This window comes from Cajanus cajan, chromosome 5, assembly GCF_000230855.2.
Source record: "Cajanus cajan strain Asha chromosome 5, NIPB_CcT2T_4, whole genome shotgun sequence".
In the NCBI taxonomy this organism is placed as follows: Eukaryota; Viridiplantae; Streptophyta; class Magnoliopsida; order Fabales; family Fabaceae; genus Cajanus; species Cajanus cajan.
The window spans coordinates 32,680,462-32,697,966 of record NC_138521.1 but is presented as its reverse complement, the minus strand read 5'-3'; the positions used below and the strand labels follow the sequence as shown (position 1 = coordinate 32,697,966).

Sequence of the window (17,505 nt, the reverse complement as noted above, 5' to 3'; positions counted from 1 at the left end):
ATGATGCCATCCACAAAAGGATGATGGCGGAAAGTTTCTTGACCCTCTGTGACATGAGTGGGGGCCCTGCTGACATCTTGAGTCGACTTGTGTGTCGGTGCATGAGACTGATGCGTGGCAGGTCGTGGAGTCGGTGCTCTCGTCGCAGTTCGGGGTTTAGAAAGTGAATGCCCTTCGTCCTCATTCAGGTTACTCTGTAGAGGGGGTTGATCTGAGGGACGCCGAGGGAGTTGGGCACGAATGCGCTCGTTCTCGGCGCGTAGTGCCGCTAGGTCGGCTTCATTAGCGGTGCGCATTGCCGCTAGATCAATTTCGTGCTCGGCACGCATGCTTTGTAGGTCGACGGCGTGTTGTTGCCGCATCTGTTCGACCTGGTCGATCAGCCTCCTCAACGTTGCTGCGTCACTATCCATGGTAGTTGAGTGATCCAGGTCGTTTGTTGCGCGTCTGCTGTGGCTTCTGGTGAAAACCATACAGGTGGCCGATAAGAGCTGTCTTGATCGGCCCCACGGTAGGCGCCAAATGTTCTTACCGGAAATCTGCTGTAGAGCTGATCCGCCAGGTAAGATCGGTGAGCCTCCTTCACGGGTACGCTGGTGCTCCAAGATGGGGGTGGTACATGTAAAAGAGACTCCGATGCTCAAGTTAGTGTTTGTGGGAGTATGAGTCTCGTATAAATAATGCACGTACCTTTGTGTGAATTAGGGTTGTGTTGGGCCTTGGGCCTGAGATTTGTTATGATCTGATTAGATAGTAGATCTCGTCTGGAGTGAGATCCCCGAGATCAGTTATGATCTGATTAGATTGCGGATCTCATCTTGAGCGAGATCTCCGAGATCAGTTGTGATCTGATTAGATTGCGGATCTCATCTTGAGCGAGATCTCCGAGATCAGTTATGATCTGATTAGATTGCGGAACTCGCTTAGGCCGAGATCTCCTAGTGCATGCCCGAGGTTATTCCACGCTGTGATACCGAGCTCGAGCTCAGCATGGCAGTACGGATAGTACAATTAGAAAAATATATTTTTTAAAATCCTTTGAAATTCTAATTCAATACACTCATAAAATAAGAATTAAGTTTTGTAAATTTTATTATTGAAGTATCATGATATGGATGACATAGTGTAAAATCTATTTTTTTTATAAGAATTCTTATAAAAATTATCTTTATTATTCTCACTTAAATAAAAATAAAAAATAAAATATATTTTAATCTCAAAATATTTAAAAACATTAATTTTAGTTCCTATAAAAATTTAATACGTTGTTAGTCCCAAATTTAACCAAAACACACATTTTTAATATTTAATGAGAGGTTAAAAAATCACACACACACACACACACATATATATATATATATATATATATATATATATATATATATATATAGGGAACATATTAAGTGAGAGGAAATTTATTATGAGAGATGAGAGGGTTAAAATATAACCCTTGGATTAATTAAGTGAGAGAAAATTAATCTAAGGGTTATATTTTAACCCTCAAAAAAAAAATTAAGTGAGAGAAAATTTTGGGTTTAATCAAGTGAGAAAAAATTAATCTAAGGGTTATATTTTAACCCTCTCATCTTTCATAATAAATTTCCTCTCACTTGATATGCTCCCTATATATATATATATATATATATATATATATATATATATATATATATATATATATGAAGAGGATTCAAATGACACTGATGTAACTTTTATTAAGTATTACATTGCTCAATAACTTTATATTAAATGTGAATTTTGTAAATCTAACCGTTAGATTGAAAATTCTAATCATTTTATATGTTTATATTATATTTTCGTTAAAATTGAACATAAGCTTGAACGTAATCAAAGTGTTTATATTTTTATTATATTTTGAAATGTATATATTACGTCAATTTTGTTTTATAAGAATGAAGTATTAAATCATTTTGGATTAATATAAAATTTTGCATATATGATCTAAGAGTAAATAATTTTCAATCTAACGGTTAAATTTATAAAATTCACGATTAATATAAAATTATTAAGAGATGTAATATTTATAAAAGTTATCAATATCGTTTGAACCCTTTTCATATATATATATATATATATATAGGTTCTAAAGACTTATTTAATCTTTAGAGACTAAAATTCACATTTTAGAATATTTTCAAAGATTAAAAATATATTTTAAAACAAAAATAAAAGTAAAAACAAAGCACATAAAATAAATTGTTTTTATTTAAAAAAAATGAGAACGAGAAAGTTTGAACTAAGAACCCAAAACGAGTCGAGGAGCTTTAGAAAAGTAAAAAAAAAAAAAAAAAAAAACTTAAATCCGTAGCAAACGAACGCCATTAACGAACGTAGAAAACTTAAATCCGTTGGAATTAACAGACTAAGATGATAGTCATTTCCGCACATCGGAACAGAGATGAGAGGAAAGGTTAGAGCGTGAGCGGATCCAGATCTGATCTGAGTTGAAAACCACCGCGATTCGATTTGCGTTGCGGAGAATGGAGTCTGCATCGGAATCGGAGATGGCGCTTCCTCTTCCCCTTGCGTCGGAGTCACAGCAACCCTACGTCTCCGAGCTTCTTTCCTTCACGCTCGATCGCCTCCACAAGGAACCCGAACTCCTCCGCGTCGATGCCGACCGCATTCGCCGCCAAATGCAAGAGGTTGCCGTCGGGAATTACCGCTCATTCATCGCCGCCGCCGACGCCTTAATCGCCATTCGCAAGGAAGTCTCCTCTATTGACAACCACCTTGAATCTCTGGTTGGTACTGGAGCTTTTTGTTTTCGTTTCTTATGTTTCAATTTTCTCACCTTGTTTCTGTTGGATTTGAGCTTTGATGTTGCGGGTTTGCTTATTGTTGATAATGTACTGTGGAATTGGATGGAGTATAGTGTAGTTGTGGTGCTTTGTTCATAGTTTTAGTTGCATTTCGTTGGGTTGGGATTAGTCTAGGCGATTGGGTTCAACTTAGTGTAAAGTGTTTTTTCATTTTAAGGAGGTTAGTAATAGAATTTTGGTTAGAAAAGTAGAGGACATGTAGAGAAGAATGGGATTTGTATTGAATATCACTTTTTCAATCTGAATCATCATGGTAGTAGAACCAAGAGCCTGTTTGGGTTCTAAGCAGCTTAGAAGAGACGACGAGAGTTTTTCTATTGAAAATAAAGATTTTTTTTTTTTTTTTTTTTTTCCTGTTAGAAAAACCTTCAAAAGTTCTTCTAAGTTTGTATTTAAAGAGGCTCCAAGAGGAAAACTTAAATTAGAAACAAGCATCGCAGAGAACAATCTCTCGTACTTCAGGAGATTCTGAGTCTCCTCGTTCTTCCACCCAACCTCTACTCCAAATCTAATCTAACCTTTATTATTTTCCTCCCAATGTTCACACTCTGTCATCTCTCTCTCTTTCTCTCTCTTTTTCTGATTTGTTTATGACTTATTAATTTACTGTTACTGTTATTACAGTTGAATTTTGACCCTGGTTTTTTTTTTATAACTGTAACTAACCCAAGTTCTAACTTCATGTGCTCACCCTTATATATTCTTCCTAAAATACAACTTTCAGTTGGGGGTTTAGTTATAATTCTGCACCAAAATTTTCATCTGTGCTCAAGGTAAAATTCAAGAAAATTCTTCAAAATAGTGGCAACTGCTTTATCAGAATTCTTAAAATCCAGAAGATCTTGATCATGAATAAATAATTCAGCAACTTCAGAATGATGATCTCGGATAGCCATGGCATCAGCTGCACCTTCAGCCCATCTGTCACCCAGGGTGATGTATATTCCTTTAGGAGAGAGACATGAAATAGACACTCCTTTGGGGGGGGGGGGGGATTGGAGCTGATAGGAAACGTTGTTAATAATCTTAAATGGGACATAAGATCCCAGGTTCAGCTTCTCATTGATTTTGTTAGCCAATGATCTAAGTTACACGACTGAAATTTTAAGATAAACCCAGTTCCAAGCTGGTTTTCCACATTTCTGCATTGCTTGGTTGTTGGTACCAACCATAGAAATAACCCAGTCCAAAAATGACCAAGGATAATTTCTTTCTGCCCAGAGACCATGTGGCATGAAAAAAATGTAATCAGTCTACTTCTTGAAGGAAAACCTATGGTTTATAACATAGTTATGCCTCAAAGTTGTGGATGAAAAGGACATGGTAGAAGCTTTAGTGGCTGGAAATAACCTCAGTACTTCTGTGCAATATTCAATAGAGACAATGATCTATTATAGTTTTGAAACTTCTTTAAGCAGAACACAAAGTGGCAGAGGTGGAACTCCTTTAAGAAGCTACAGGTTAATCAAATATTTTATTGCTTTGATAAGTTGATAAGTGAGCTATTGGACTTTGTGAAAAAAGGCTCGCTGACTACTTGTTTAACCCAATTCATGAGAATAGGGGCCCAACGTGAACTTGGGGGCTGGGAGCTGGTGGTTAAGGATGCATTTGGAAGATCTTATCCTTAAGCTGTTTTCAGCTACTTTCAATAACCTCTTCATGATAGTTTATGAAAACAGCTTACAACTAGCATGTAAATAACTTAATCCTATTTTTTCTTCGATTATAGAAACAACTTATACACCAATGCTTACATGATAAAGCACATTTAATAAGCGCTTTATTAAACTTTTTAACCAAATGCACCCAGTTCAATACCCGCAAAGAAAAATCTTACATATTGTAATTACTAATTATAAAAAATTTAAGGATGGGGAAGGTCCATACCTGCTTCCCACAGCACCCGTCTTTGTTTCTACCCATTTGTATGAGTGCTATCTACTTACTGTTACTGTTATTACACTTGAGCTGACCCTGTTTTGTTTGTAACAGATACCAACCCAAGTCCAATCCCTTGTGCGCACCTTATCACTCTTAACATACACCTTTTTAATAGGTCTGCTAACAGTTTCCTCAACAGACATGTAGAGAGATTTGAATGCTTTACTTCTTCATTGTTTTATCTTGTTCTTTATTTAATTTTCCCAGCTTTTTTGAAATAATTTCCTTCTCTTTGTCACCATGAATTTCTTTGAGTGAGTACAAGTTTGTGTGATTATAAACATTTGACATTTGAGTATTTATCTCCTCTATCTCAGATAAATGAGATCCCAAAGCTTACATCTGGATGCACTGAGTTCATAGATTCTGCCGAGCAGATTTTGGAGAAGAGGAAGATGAACCAAACAATGCTATCTAATCACAGTACTTTGCTTGACTTGCTAGAAATTCCTCAACTCATGGACACGTATGTTTAAAAAGATAGATTATTTAGTTACACTTGTGGAATAATTTCCATATACTGATGTTCTTACATAATATGATGAACACTTCCTCTGTGAGAAGCCTTGTAAATTCCTATGTTTTTGCAGATGTGTACGAAATGGGAATTATGATGAAGCCCTAGATTTGGAAGCATTTGTAGGCAAACTTTCAACCATGCATCCGAAGTAAGTTTATATGCTTCTTACACGCTATTACAAGTAATATAACATTAAATATGTAACAATTGAGAATAGATTTCCCAATTGTTACTACACCACTCTTAGCTCTCAAGAGCAACGGAGGAAACAAACTTATATTTTTTATTTATGAATCATCAAAATTTACACAAGGGTGTTTATTTATAACCCTTGATTCCCAATACAGCTGTGTTTTTCCCCAGATAACCACTAACTTCTATCTTTAGAAGCCTGACCAACAATTTTGGCAACTAACAACTAACGATTTTTCTCAAAATAATAAGGAAACTAACTTTGCTAACAGGCCCCTAATTCCGCTTATTACAATTGTCCCCCCCCTCCAAAAGGACTTGTCCTCAAGGCCTTATAGCATGCCAATGAAAATTTGGAAATTGGTGTTGCATAGTGTGTAGTTCCTTCCAAACTACATTTTCGAGGTTGGTATGCTACCATTGAATCAGCACCTCAGTAGCAACTCGATTGCCCTTTTTCTTCATTCTTCTATCTAAAACCACCAGTAGCTATGGCTAAACTAGGTCTCCACATTGAAACTCCTTGTCTACCTGCCTGAGATCAGCTCTAAACTAGGTCTCCACTTTGTGTAAATTGTCTTGCAAAAGTTTGGCAATTTGCTCTCTTGTTCTCATAGTATAAGCAACTACTTTGACTAATGAATCATCCTGCATTGCAACATTTGGCATTGATGGAGGATAGCCGTATAAAGCTTCAAATCGTGACATCTTGGTTGTTGTGTGGAATTTAGTGTTGTACCATAACTCTGTTGAAGAAAGATGCTTTGTCCACTTCTTTGGTAGGTCACCAGTTACACATCTTAAATATCCCTCTAAGGCTTTGTTTAGAGCTTCAGTTTGCCCATTTGTTTGAGGGTGGAAGGCAGTGGATCTCAACAACTTAACTTCATGTTGCTTCATCAACTCAGTCCAAAATGCACTTATAAAAATGCTATCTCTTTCAGAAATTATCTTAGATGGACAACCATGCAATTTAACAACAGTATCTAGAAATACTTGTCCTACTTTAGCTGCTCCAAAAGGATGACTAATGGTGTGAAATGAGCATATTTTGTGAATCTGTCACAAACCACAAAGATAACTGTCATGCCAATAGACTTAGGAAGACTAACAATAAAATCCACCGAAATGGATTTCCAAGCTCTATCTGGAATAGAAAGTGGTTGAAGTAACCCAGCAGACATTTGCAATAAAGGCTTGTTTTTCTGACAAGTGATACATTCCTGTACCCATTTTTTGACTTCTTTCTGCAATCCTTTCCAATAAAATTGATCTTTAATTCTTCTGTAAGTTAGGTCATCTCCTGAATGTTCACCCATCATCGTGTTATGGAAATGGTGTAATATTCTTCTTTTTATGTTCTGATCTATCCCAATTACCACTTTACCTTTTCTTCTTAGAATTGTTCCATCAAATGTGTAATGCTTGTATGATCCTTGATGCAACCTTACCTTATATACTATGTTCTGCAATTTTGGATCTGTTCTCCATGAGTTTTTGGCCGCCATTAGCAATTGAGATGTCTTGACAGTGAATCAACCACCACATTGTCTTTTCTTATATTCGATGTTGAAGTCAAGACCCATAAGTTTCTCCAGTCCCCAATTTTGCATCAATGTTGTTGGAGGTTGCTCAAGTAGGTGTTTTAGTGCTTTCTAATCAGTCTTTATCATAAAAGGTTGTCCAAGGAAATAATGTTGCCATTTCTTCACCGCAAATAGTATAGCATAAAACTTCTTCTCATAAGCTGAAAGTAGTTGATTTAATACTTTGGACCCATGGGTTTGGTAATGTAGGCTATTGGATGGCCTTTTTCGAGGAGCACGACATCGATGCCCACTCTTGAAGCATCGGTTTCTATTGTGAAAGGTTGGCCAAACTCTAGTAAAGCCAATACAGGAGCTGATGTTAAAGCTTCTTTTAACCTAGCAAATGCTGTTTCTGTCTCGTCATTCCATCTAAACTCAGTGTCTTTTTTCAATATACATGTCAACGGTTGAGCAATATTTCCATAATTGTGTATAAACCTTCTATAATAGTCTGATAGGCCCAAAAAACTCTCAATTCCTTGACTGTCATTGGTCTTGGCCAGTGTTGATGGGCATGAATCTTACCCGGATCTAGCTACACACCTTTAGAGGAGATCAAATGGCCCAAGTGCTCTATTTTTGTTTTTTCCAAAGCTGCATTTTTTTGTAGTTGAGAACCAAGCTGTGTTCTTGTAAGATTTGGAGGGCAATGTGTAGGCAATGAATGTGATCTGACCATGTCTTTGTGTAGACTAAAATATCATCAAAGAACACCAAAATGAACTTCCTGAGATGCTCCTTGAAGATATCATTCATCAAGTTTTGGAATGTGGCTGGTGCATTGCTCAATACAAAAGGTAAGACCACCCATTCATAGTGTCCATTGAGAGTTTTGAAGGCTATTTTATGAATATCTGCCTCTGCCATTCTTATTTGGTTATAGCCACTTCTTAGATCTAACTTAGAGAAATAGCTTGCACCATTTAATTCATCCAATAGATCTTCTATCAGAGGCATATGAAACCTATTGTTTTATTTTCAAAGCATTTAGTTTTCTGAAATCAGTGCAAAATCTTCGGGAACCACCCTTTTTCTTCACCAACACTAATGGAGATGCATAACAACTTCCACTTTTTCTAATAAAACCAGTTGTAAGCAGGGCCTTAACCTGTCTTTCTATTTCTTCTTTTTGGGCATGTGGGTACTTGTATGGTTTTAAACAGAATGGTTTATTACTGACCAAAGAAATCTGATGATCATACTGCCTTTTTGGAGGTAGAGTTGTGGGCTCCTTGAATAATTGTTGATAGTTCTCTAATAGTTGAGTCAATGCGGATTGTTGGCTATGAGGAAATTTGTGAAGAGCTTCATCCTCTAAATCACTGTAGCAGACTGGTCCTTGAAGTGCCAGCAACACAACTTGACATTGAGCTTGCTTAAGTTTACCTGTTAGTTCACAAATATCCTTTGAAGGATGTTCACCTTGTAGGCAAACCCGTTTTTTGTCATGTTCAAGTTTCATTGTCAATTGGCCATAGTTCCAGCTGATCTCTCCTAGTGTCTTAAACCATTGCATTCCAAGGATTACACCAAAAGCGCTGCTAGGTAACACTAAATAATCAGCTTGAAAAATATGATCATTAAATTTCCATTCGACTTGAGTACAACTTCTAGTAATGAATAACTCTTTATCTGATGCAACCATCACAGGGAAGTTTCTTATGCTTTGGGATTTCAGCTCAAGTGTTTTCACCCAATTGGCACTTATAAAATTGTGTGCACTCCCTGTGTCCATTAAAAACGGCACAACTTGTTTCTTAATCAAGCCTTTCATTTAGAGAGTGTTACCACCAGCCACACCTTGTAAGGCATTAAGGGATATATGGACGTCTGCATCCCTATGTAAATTTAAACTATGCTCGACTAATTCAGTTTCCTGCTCTTCATTTGATTCTGATGTTAATTCAACAACCATTTGCTCTTGTTCACTAAAAATGGCATTTAGCTTACCCCACACCTTACACCTTTGTTTATGATCTTAATCCCATTTATCACCACAAAATCGACATAAACCCTTTGCAATCCTTTCACTAATTTGTTTTCTAGAGATAGAGTTTGCAGTTGATACCTTGGAATCTGTCATTGGTGTTGAGGTTGTAGAACGTTGAGTTTGATTTTGATGCAACGTGGTAATTGGATAACTTCTATTGTTGGGAGAGATAGATGACCACGATCTTGTGTATTTCACCTGTGATTTTAAACTTATTGATTTTCCTGGTGAAAATTTCTTTGCCATTTCTTGAAGCACCTCATCTTGTAATCTTGCAATTTGAATTGCTTCTTGAACGGATGTTGGTCTATGAACTCTTACTGATTTTTCTAGCTCAATGGTCAATCCAACAAGAAAGAAACTCAATGCCAATTCTTCAGTTATAGCCATCTTAGATAGCAATGTGTCATACTTTTCAAGATAGTCAAGTAAGGCCCCTTGTTTCAATCTTGCGAGTTTGGTGACTGGATCATCAAATGCACCTGTATCAAATCTGCTCCCTACATCCTGAAGGATTTGGTGCCAAGATTTCCCTTTATTATTGGTGTTGTGCATGTAATGCCTTTGCCAAGAAAAAGCCTTGCCATCCATGGATAACAACAATAAACAACTTCATTGTTCTTCAGGGGTTCCCTCCAGTTCAAAGAACTGTTTTGCCTTCACTTTCCAATCATGAAAGTTGGAGCCATCGAAGGAAGGAAATGGGATTTGTGCCCGTTCAACCATCGAAAAAACCATTTCTGGCGATTCACCACGAGGTTCTTCTTCTTGTGTGACTTTCTTGGTCATATGTAAAGTTACTATCGCTGCCGTGAGCCCTTCAATAGACTTTTGCACCGTCTCTAGTGCAGTGTTGTCAAATGGCCGTTATGGTGATGCCATAACGGTATGGCAGCCATCGTCGCGATTTGTTATGGCTGTTTGGCCTGTGAATGGTGGGGGTTTGTCATTTTGCATATGGCGGCTGTTACGGCAATAACGGCATGGCGGTCCATGACGGTCATGGCACCGTTATGTTTTTTTTTTTTTTTTTTTTTTTTTTTTTTTTTTTTTGGGTTTGGGCGATTTATTAACTTCATTTTCCAAAAGAGGTTAGCCGTGCCACAAACCCTAAGCTTAGATTATCTCCTTCTCCGTGCAACGACACGCCTCCTCCGACGAGACCTGCTGCCACTACCGCCTCCTACGCGACCATGATCGCACAATTCTTCTTTTCACCCTTTGCACGATTCTTCATTTCTCCCTCTGCGCGACTACTATCTTCGCACGCGATCGTTGCTCCTTCGCACGCCATCCATCGCTGCTCCTCCCCGTGCGACCACTCCTTTTCCCTCTACGTGCAATTTTGCTCCATTCCTTCTCCCTTCGCGTGCCTCTTCCTTCAAGTTTTGTTGTCGTTGTTGCCTCCGATGCGAACACCACAGTTTACGACAATGTCACGGGAGGTAGAATCAAACACCGAGCCACAAGCAGTGTCATCTTCCAATTGCATTAATTCTAAGAGGACTAATGTTGTTTGGAAGCATTGTACACCGGTGAGAGAGAATGATACAAATGAGATTTTTTGTAACTATTGTCGAAAGGTTATGAAAGGAGGTATCACATGGGTGAAACATTTGATTGGAAAGGCTGGTAATGTTACAGCTTGTTTGATGGCTCCTGAAGCTGTCAAGGTTGAGATAAGGGCAACTATGGATTTATGGAATTTGGAAGTTTTGATGCTCGGCTACCTCCCATTGGTGATTTTAGATTGAAGGATATTAGGAAGGGACCTATGGACCTTTACAATCAATTTCAATCTACAACTGCAAAAAGTAGGAAGGACAAGGTGGTGTAAGCGGGCATAAGAGAGCTTTGTGATAAAAAAGCTACAGAAAGGGTGTGCCAATATATAGCACACTTTTGGTACCAAGCTGGCATACCTTTCAACTTGATAAAGTTGGAAAGTTTCCAAAATATGCTTCATGAAATTGGGCATCTTGGGAAGTATTTGAAAGCTCCTTTCTATCATAACATTAGAGTACCACTCCTTCAAAAATAGGTGGAGTACACTAATGAATTAATAAAGCCACTAAAGGATCATTGGGCAAGTTTTGGGTGTTCCTTAATGTCAAATGCTTGGACTGATAGGAAACAAAAAAGCATAATCAATTTTTTGGTGAACTCCTCTTTTGGGACAATGTTCTTAAAGACGGTTGATGCATCTGACTATGTAAAGACCGGTGAAAAGATATTTGAGTTGCTGGATTCCATTGTGGAGGAGATTGGAGAACAAAAGGTTGTCCAAGTTATAACATCAACGGAAGTAATTATGTTCTTCCTGGTAGGTTACTATAGGAAAAAAGACCAAAAATTTATTGGACTCCTTGTGCTGCAAATTGTATAGATTTGATGTTAGAGGACATTGGTAAGCTACCCAATATAAAGAAGACCAATCAGCGAGCTATCTCTCTTGTTGGCTTCATTTATAGCCATTCAAGCACTTTAAGCATGTTGAGGTTCTTTATTGGTGGGAGGGAGTTAGTGAGGCATGCAATCACTCGATTTGTAACATCTTATCTTTCCTTGGAGATGATTCATGCAGAGAAAACTAATCTTCGAAAGATGTTAGTGTTAGAAGAGTGGAATGAAAACAAGCTAGCAAAGGAGGCCAAGGGAAAGGAAGCCACTAAAACTGTCTAGATGCCTAGTTTCTGGAAGAATGTAGTTTTCATTCTGAAAGTGATGGCTCATCTTATGAAAGTGCTTAGGCTACTGGATAGTGAGAAAAAACCAGCCATGAGCTACATATATGAGGCAATGGACAAGGCGAAGGAAACTATTATGAAATCTTTTAAAAATGAAAGAAAATTCAAGGACATGTTTGCAATCATTGATACAAGATGGGTATTCAGCTTCATCGCCCTTTACATGCTGCTGTTCACTTTTTGAACCCATTGTTCTTTTATGCCAACCCACAGATGGAGTTTAATGGTGAGATTATTAGGGGTTTGTATGATTGTATTAATAAATTGTTGGGAGATTTGGAGATGGAGAAGATTGTTCATAAGGAGTTGGCTCACTATAAAGTTGCGAGTGGTATGTTTGGGTCCACAACTGCTATAGCAATGAGGGGTGAAGTTGCATCGGGTAAGAGACAACATTGCAACTTCTGAACTTTTATTCTTTAAGTCATTTGCTCAAGTGTTTGTGTTTAACATATTTTGTTTGCATTTGTAGCTCAATGGTGGCGGATGTATGGTTTAGATACTCCCTATTTGCAACAACTTGCAATAAGGATCCTTAGCTTGACATGTAGTGTTTCGGGTTATGATCGTGATTGGAGTGTCTTTGAGCAAGTAATTAATTTCCTATTTAAAGTCAACAATCAATGTCTTGCTTATTATTCCTTAAGTAATAAGTTTTTATATTATTGTTTTAGGTTCATACAAAGAGAAGGAATAGACTCGAGCATAAAAGACTACATGACTTGGTATTTGTTAAGTATAATCATGCACTCCATCAAAGATATAACCTTAAGGATGAAATCGATCCAATTAGTCTCAATGGGATTGATGAATGCAATGAGTGTCTAATTGGAGAGATGGATGGAGAAGAAGGTGAAGATGAGAGGGTTCATGAAGGAGATGATGACCTTGGAGACAAGTTTATCAAGCTTCGGGACTTGATGAGCCTAGACAATACACTAGGCGTCACAAAAGGAGAGGGGCAAGTGGAGAGGAGCAAGTAGGAATATCTACTAATCTTTCTAAAAGAGTCAAAGGAGTAGCTTCAAAGAACAAGGGGAAAAGGGTTGAAGAAGTCGAGGCTTCAGAATATTCTAGTAATGAGGAGGAGGAATTAGTGGCAAATGCTAATTTCATACATTCAGATGGAGAAGAAGCTGATTAATTATGCAAACATTGATGAGGATGAAGAGGATTAAACAAAATAGTTTTAGGAATTGCCATTGTGTTTTGCTGTTTTTTAACATTGTTTTTTTTGTTTTGATGACTATTTAATCCTTTTGTTAGTTAGGAATTTATGTTTTTTTTTTTATGATGACTATCACTAGATTATGAATGCCATGAATTTTAGATTGTTATATTGTTGGTTTTAATATGTGTTTGTTACTTTTCTGTTTTTGCATCATATTTTATATATATATATATATATATATATATATATATATATGTATTGTCCGCCATAGACCGCCATGGCAGTATGGCACTTAAAGGTCCTTGCTGCCATTCGTCGTATAACCTTCCTGATAACCTTGCTCCAGTGATTGCTGCACTGATTCTTGATGATTAGAGAGGTTCTTCTCATAGGAATCCATGCGAGTCTCAAGCTCCTTTGCGGTCACTATCGTCCCCCAGCAAAACTGATACCAATTGTAACAATTGAGAATAGATTGCCCAATTGTTACTACACTCACTCTTAGCTCTGAAGAGCAACAGAAGAAACACTTATATTTTTTTATTTATGAATCATCAGAATTTACACAAAGGTGTTTATTTATAACCCTTGATTCCCAATACAACTGTGTTTTTCCCTAGATAACCACTAACTTCTATCTTTAGAAGCTTGACCAACAATTTTGGAAACTAACAACTAACTATTTTTCTCAAAATAATAAGGAAACTAACTTTGTTAACAGGCCCCTAATTCCACTTATTACAAAATAGGACCTTTTCTTTCCACTTTTATGTTTTTTTTTTCCCATTCTTGTTGCTAAATATCTTTCCTGGGTGCAAAGGTTACCAGTAATTCAAGCTTTGGCCACAGAAGTTAGGCTGACTACCCAATCACTTCTTTCTCAGCTTCTACAGAAACTTCGCTCAAATATTCAGGTTTATGCAGTAATTATGTTTAATATATACAAAAATGTTTATGTAGTTTCTTATTACTGTATCTTCCTTTGCTAGTTACCTGAATGCCTCCGCATTATTGGATATTTACGGCGAATAGGAGTATTTAGTGAGTATGGAATGCGTTTGCTGGTGAGTTTTATTGAATTTTTTCCATATAATCGTTCTTTTCCCTTGTTGCTTGTCTTTTATTACTTTGATATTATCTGTTTAGTTGCAGCTCCTTGGTACTTTTTTTCTGGCTTCCATTTGACTCAGCAGTTTTTATTGTCAGTTCTTAAGATGCCGAGAGGCATGGCTTACTGGTATACTTGAGGATCTGGACCAGGCAAATCCGTATGAATACTTAAAAGGGATGATAAACTGTCACAGAATGCATCTTTTTGATGTTGTTAATCAATATCGAGCAATATTTGCCGACGATACATCAGGAAGTGAGGAAAATTATGATGGTGGCCTTCTTTTTAGTTGGGCAATGCACCAAATTACCTCACACTTACAAACTTTGAAAATTATGCTTCCAAAGATAACTGAAGGTGGATCACTGTCAAATATTTTGGATCAGTGCATGGTGAGCTTCTTCCATATATTCTGGTGGTTTTGAAATTGGAAGGTATCATGATATTTGTATAGGCTAAAAAAACATGTGATTCAGAAATGTGAACTACATAAATTTTGATGCTTATTAAATTTCTAGCAACTCTGCTCACTGTGATAAAATAGGTCAATGAAAAAAGAAAAACACTTGAGCGTTAAGACTTAAGATTGTCCTGCCTGCTAGTCCTGCATAGTATGGCAAAAATGCATTTGGATATATATGTTGATTGATACAGCAAGAAGAAATTACATTTAACATTATTTTATTGTATGTTTTTCAACAGTACTGTGCTATGGGACTTGGTTGGGTTGGACTTGATTTTCGAGGCTTGCTCCCATCACTTTTTGAAGAGTAAAACATGCTTCTTTTATGATCTCTTAGGCTAAATTTAATTTACAGCATTTTTTAAAAAATATATATGATGGTTTCTTTACAGAGCTGTTCTCAACTTATTCTCCAAAAATATGAGTACTGCAGTAGAGAATTTTCAGGTAAGTACAGTAAAGTTGAAATATTTTACATGCAAATTACTGACGTTGCTTTTATGCATTGATCATTTTCGTTTATATAAAACTCAACATCTGGGGACTTCTTTTTTCTCTTTTTTCTTTCTTTTCACCTACAAGTCACGTATATTTACGTAGTGATTATGAAATTGATTTGCTCTCAGTTGGTGTTGGATTCACATCGGTGGGTTCCCCTGCCAGCAGTTGGCTTTTCTTCAAACACTATTGGTGATGAAAGTCTCGAGGATATTACTCCACCCTCAAATTTGATGGAGCATCCACCTCTTGCCGTTTTTATTAATGGTGAGACTAGTAAATATTTTCTTCTAGATTTCTTTACGAAATTATTTGTCCATTATCCTGTGTATTTTACACATGACGGTGCACACACACATTAACTCATACTCTTACACATCGACTCATAATTGCACTTGTAAATATGAAACAAGTACAAAATGCAAACTCTAATGGTTGATGGGTCATGTTTTAAGAAGTTTCTTCAACGCAACTTCAATACGTGCTGTTAATCATGTGATGCCATGATGCTTTATAATGTATGCTTCATAGCATATTCCTTCTTCCTCTATTCTAAACCCTTTGTCGAGAAGAAGAGAAAACAATATACATGATTGAATTTGTGTGTCGATGTACTCAACGCAGTGTATTATTGTATAATGTGTGGGTAATAATTACATAGAAAAAAAATCCTAATTTCCATAATTATGTAAATCTTAGAATTGCCCGATTACCACAATTAAGATATTTAACTTCTAAAAGTATCCAACACCCTTTATCCATTTGCATTAATATCTACTCTTTGGTGGCTGCAGGTGTATCTGCAGCAATGAATGAGCTACGTCCATGTGCCCCAATAAGTCTAAAACATGTCCTTGCCCAAGAACTGATTAAAGGATTACGGACCGTTTCTGATTCGTTGTTGCTGTACAATACAACTCGGGTGCTAAGAACTAACGAGTCAGGACTTTTCCTCTCACTCTGCCGGGCATTTATCGAGGTATTTTGTAACTCCTATTCAATACAGCTTGATTTACTGTTTCTATTTTGAGCTGATTTGCAGGCGTCAATAAAATTACTCTTAACATTGATTAATTTCAATGTAATGAATGGTGTTATTGAAATTTGAACTTGTAACTTAATGCAAACTATTCAAGCACTTCACCACTAGTTCAATGCAAGTGGCTTTCTATAATCTGTAACACTAATTACCTTCAAATTCGTTTTATAGGTTGCTTACCCTCATTGTGCAACTTGTTTCGGGCGTTGCTATCCGGGTGGAGCAACTCTTGTTATGGATGCAAAGAATGTTTATGATGGAATCAGCCGCCTATTAGAAACCTCCTCTGCAAGAGAACTCCCAAAACCGGTGAACATTGGAGAATCGAAGAGCATAGCTGAGAATGGCGAGGTGCCAAAATTGGAAAATGGAGAAACATCTGATGCCAAAGAATCTGAAGCCATCAATGGTGATGAGGTGATTGAAGTCCCTACTACTTCGCAGACAGATCAGGAAGAAACTAATGTTGAGAAGCCGCTTGAAGAATGACATTTAGAGATGATCAAAGTTTTTATTTTTTATTTTTGATATTGAATCCTGTTTCAGTGTTTATATTTTGGTCCCGTTCGTAATATTCTTAGACGAGTGGCCTCAGCTGTAATTATATTATCGAATTACTTATGAATAGGGCGTAGAAAGCATTAATTGTTAGAAGACCAAAGAGAATTTTGGCAGATTACTTGTAGAGATCAGTTTTGATTTTCCAGGGATAATTTCTTCATATATTGCAGATATACATTGTACGTTCGAAGTGCCTCGATTCTCCTTTCGTTTTTCTAAGTGAGCCTCGTCGTGGCCCAACCATGGTACTCGCTGATAATCTACCATTAAAGAAACGTTCTATCTTCGGTGATTAAGATTGGCCTTTTTTTTCTTTTTTTTTTCTTCTTCTTTATATTGAATTCGGGAATGATAGCTTACGAATGGTTTTAGGAACTTATTACTCAACCTTTATCTCTAGTGAGCTGGACTTTTTTCCCCAGGGATGAACTTAATTTCTTTTAGCTAAAGTCTATATAGATTGTCTTTATAATTATGGGTCAATTAATAATCTTTATCGTAATATAACATTTTTTTGGGAATAATATAATATGAATTTAAACCTGTTAAGATGTGGCAAAACAGCTACATGCAAGTTGCGAACAAGGGTGCGCTCGGTAGGAGAAAAGATTTTTTATACCAAGAAATCTGATCATCTATTTAGTTGATCATGAATGTTTTTAAGAATATGTATACATGTCTTTTAGGAATCAAATATTTCTATGATTAGTTTTAATAAAACTTTCTTAGAAATTTTAATTATTTACTTGGTGGTAGATTTTGGTTTTAGTTTCGAATTATACTAAACCATTCGAGATTAACTCAAAAAGAATCTTTAACATAAAATTTTTAAGTTTTCAA

At 36.7% G+C, this 17,505-nt stretch overlaps 2 protein-coding genes across 3 annotated transcripts; both read left to right on the top strand.

Moving 5' to 3' along the window:
- The first annotated feature begins 2,298 nt into the window (after positions 1-2,298).
- On the top strand, positions 2,299-16,855 carry LOC109792031 (conserved oligomeric Golgi complex component-related / COG complex component-like protein). Of its 2 annotated transcripts, XM_083075210.1 has the most exons (12): positions 2,621-2,762; positions 4,836-4,899; positions 5,102-5,250; positions 5,375-5,452; positions 13,814-13,907; positions 13,983-14,057; positions 14,200-14,496; positions 14,807-14,874; positions 14,960-15,014; positions 15,194-15,332; positions 15,860-16,044; positions 16,276-16,855. In XM_083075210.1, exons 3-12 carry the CDS (start codon positions 5,180-5,182, stop codon positions 16,591-16,593), a joined length of 1,380 nt encoding a protein of 459 aa, XP_082931336.1. In that variant the 5' UTR covers positions 2,621-2,762; positions 4,836-4,899; positions 5,102-5,179; the 3' UTR covers positions 16,594-16,855. The 2 variants fall into 2 exon arrangements, with proteins under 2 accessions (XP_020207005.1, XP_082931336.1); XM_020351416.3 differs by lacking the exon at positions 4,836-4,899 and having other exon boundaries at positions 2,299-2,762.
- LOC114915554 (uncharacterized) lies at positions 10,087-13,805 on the top strand. Its single transcript, XM_029270414.2, has 3 exons — positions 10,087-12,204; positions 12,295-12,413; positions 12,497-13,805. Exons 1-3 carry the CDS (start codon positions 11,958-11,960, stop codon positions 12,803-12,805), a joined length of 675 nt encoding a protein of 224 aa, XP_029126247.2. The 5' UTR covers positions 10,087-11,957; the 3' UTR covers positions 12,806-13,805.
- Positions 16,856-17,505: the final 650 nt, after the last annotated feature.

Bases quoted from the DNA above. Each gene is read 5' to 3' on its own strand.
- LOC109792031 (XM_020351416.3), top strand. From the start codon at position 2,499: ATGGAGTCTGCATCGGAATCGGAGATGGCGCTTCCTCTTCCCCTTGCG. The intron at 14,875-14,959 runs GTAAAACATGCT...GTTTCTTTACAG, and splicing joins CTCCCATCACTTTTTGAAGA to AGCTGTTCTCAACTTATTCT. The intron at 16,045-16,275 runs GTATTTTGTAAC...TTCGTTTTATAG, and splicing joins TCTGCCGGGCATTTATCGAG to GTTGCTTACCCTCATTGTGC.
- LOC114915554 (XM_029270414.2), top strand. From the start codon at position 11,958: ATGGGTATTCAGCTTCATCGCCCTTTACATGCTGCTGTTCACTTTTTG. The intron at 12,205-12,294 runs GTAAGAGACAAC...TTGCATTTGTAG, and splicing joins GAGGGGTGAAGTTGCATCGG to CTCAATGGTGGCGGATGTAT. The intron at 12,414-12,496 runs GTAATTAATTTC...TTATTGTTTTAG, and splicing joins ATTGGAGTGTCTTTGAGCAA to GTTCATACAAAGAGAAGGAA.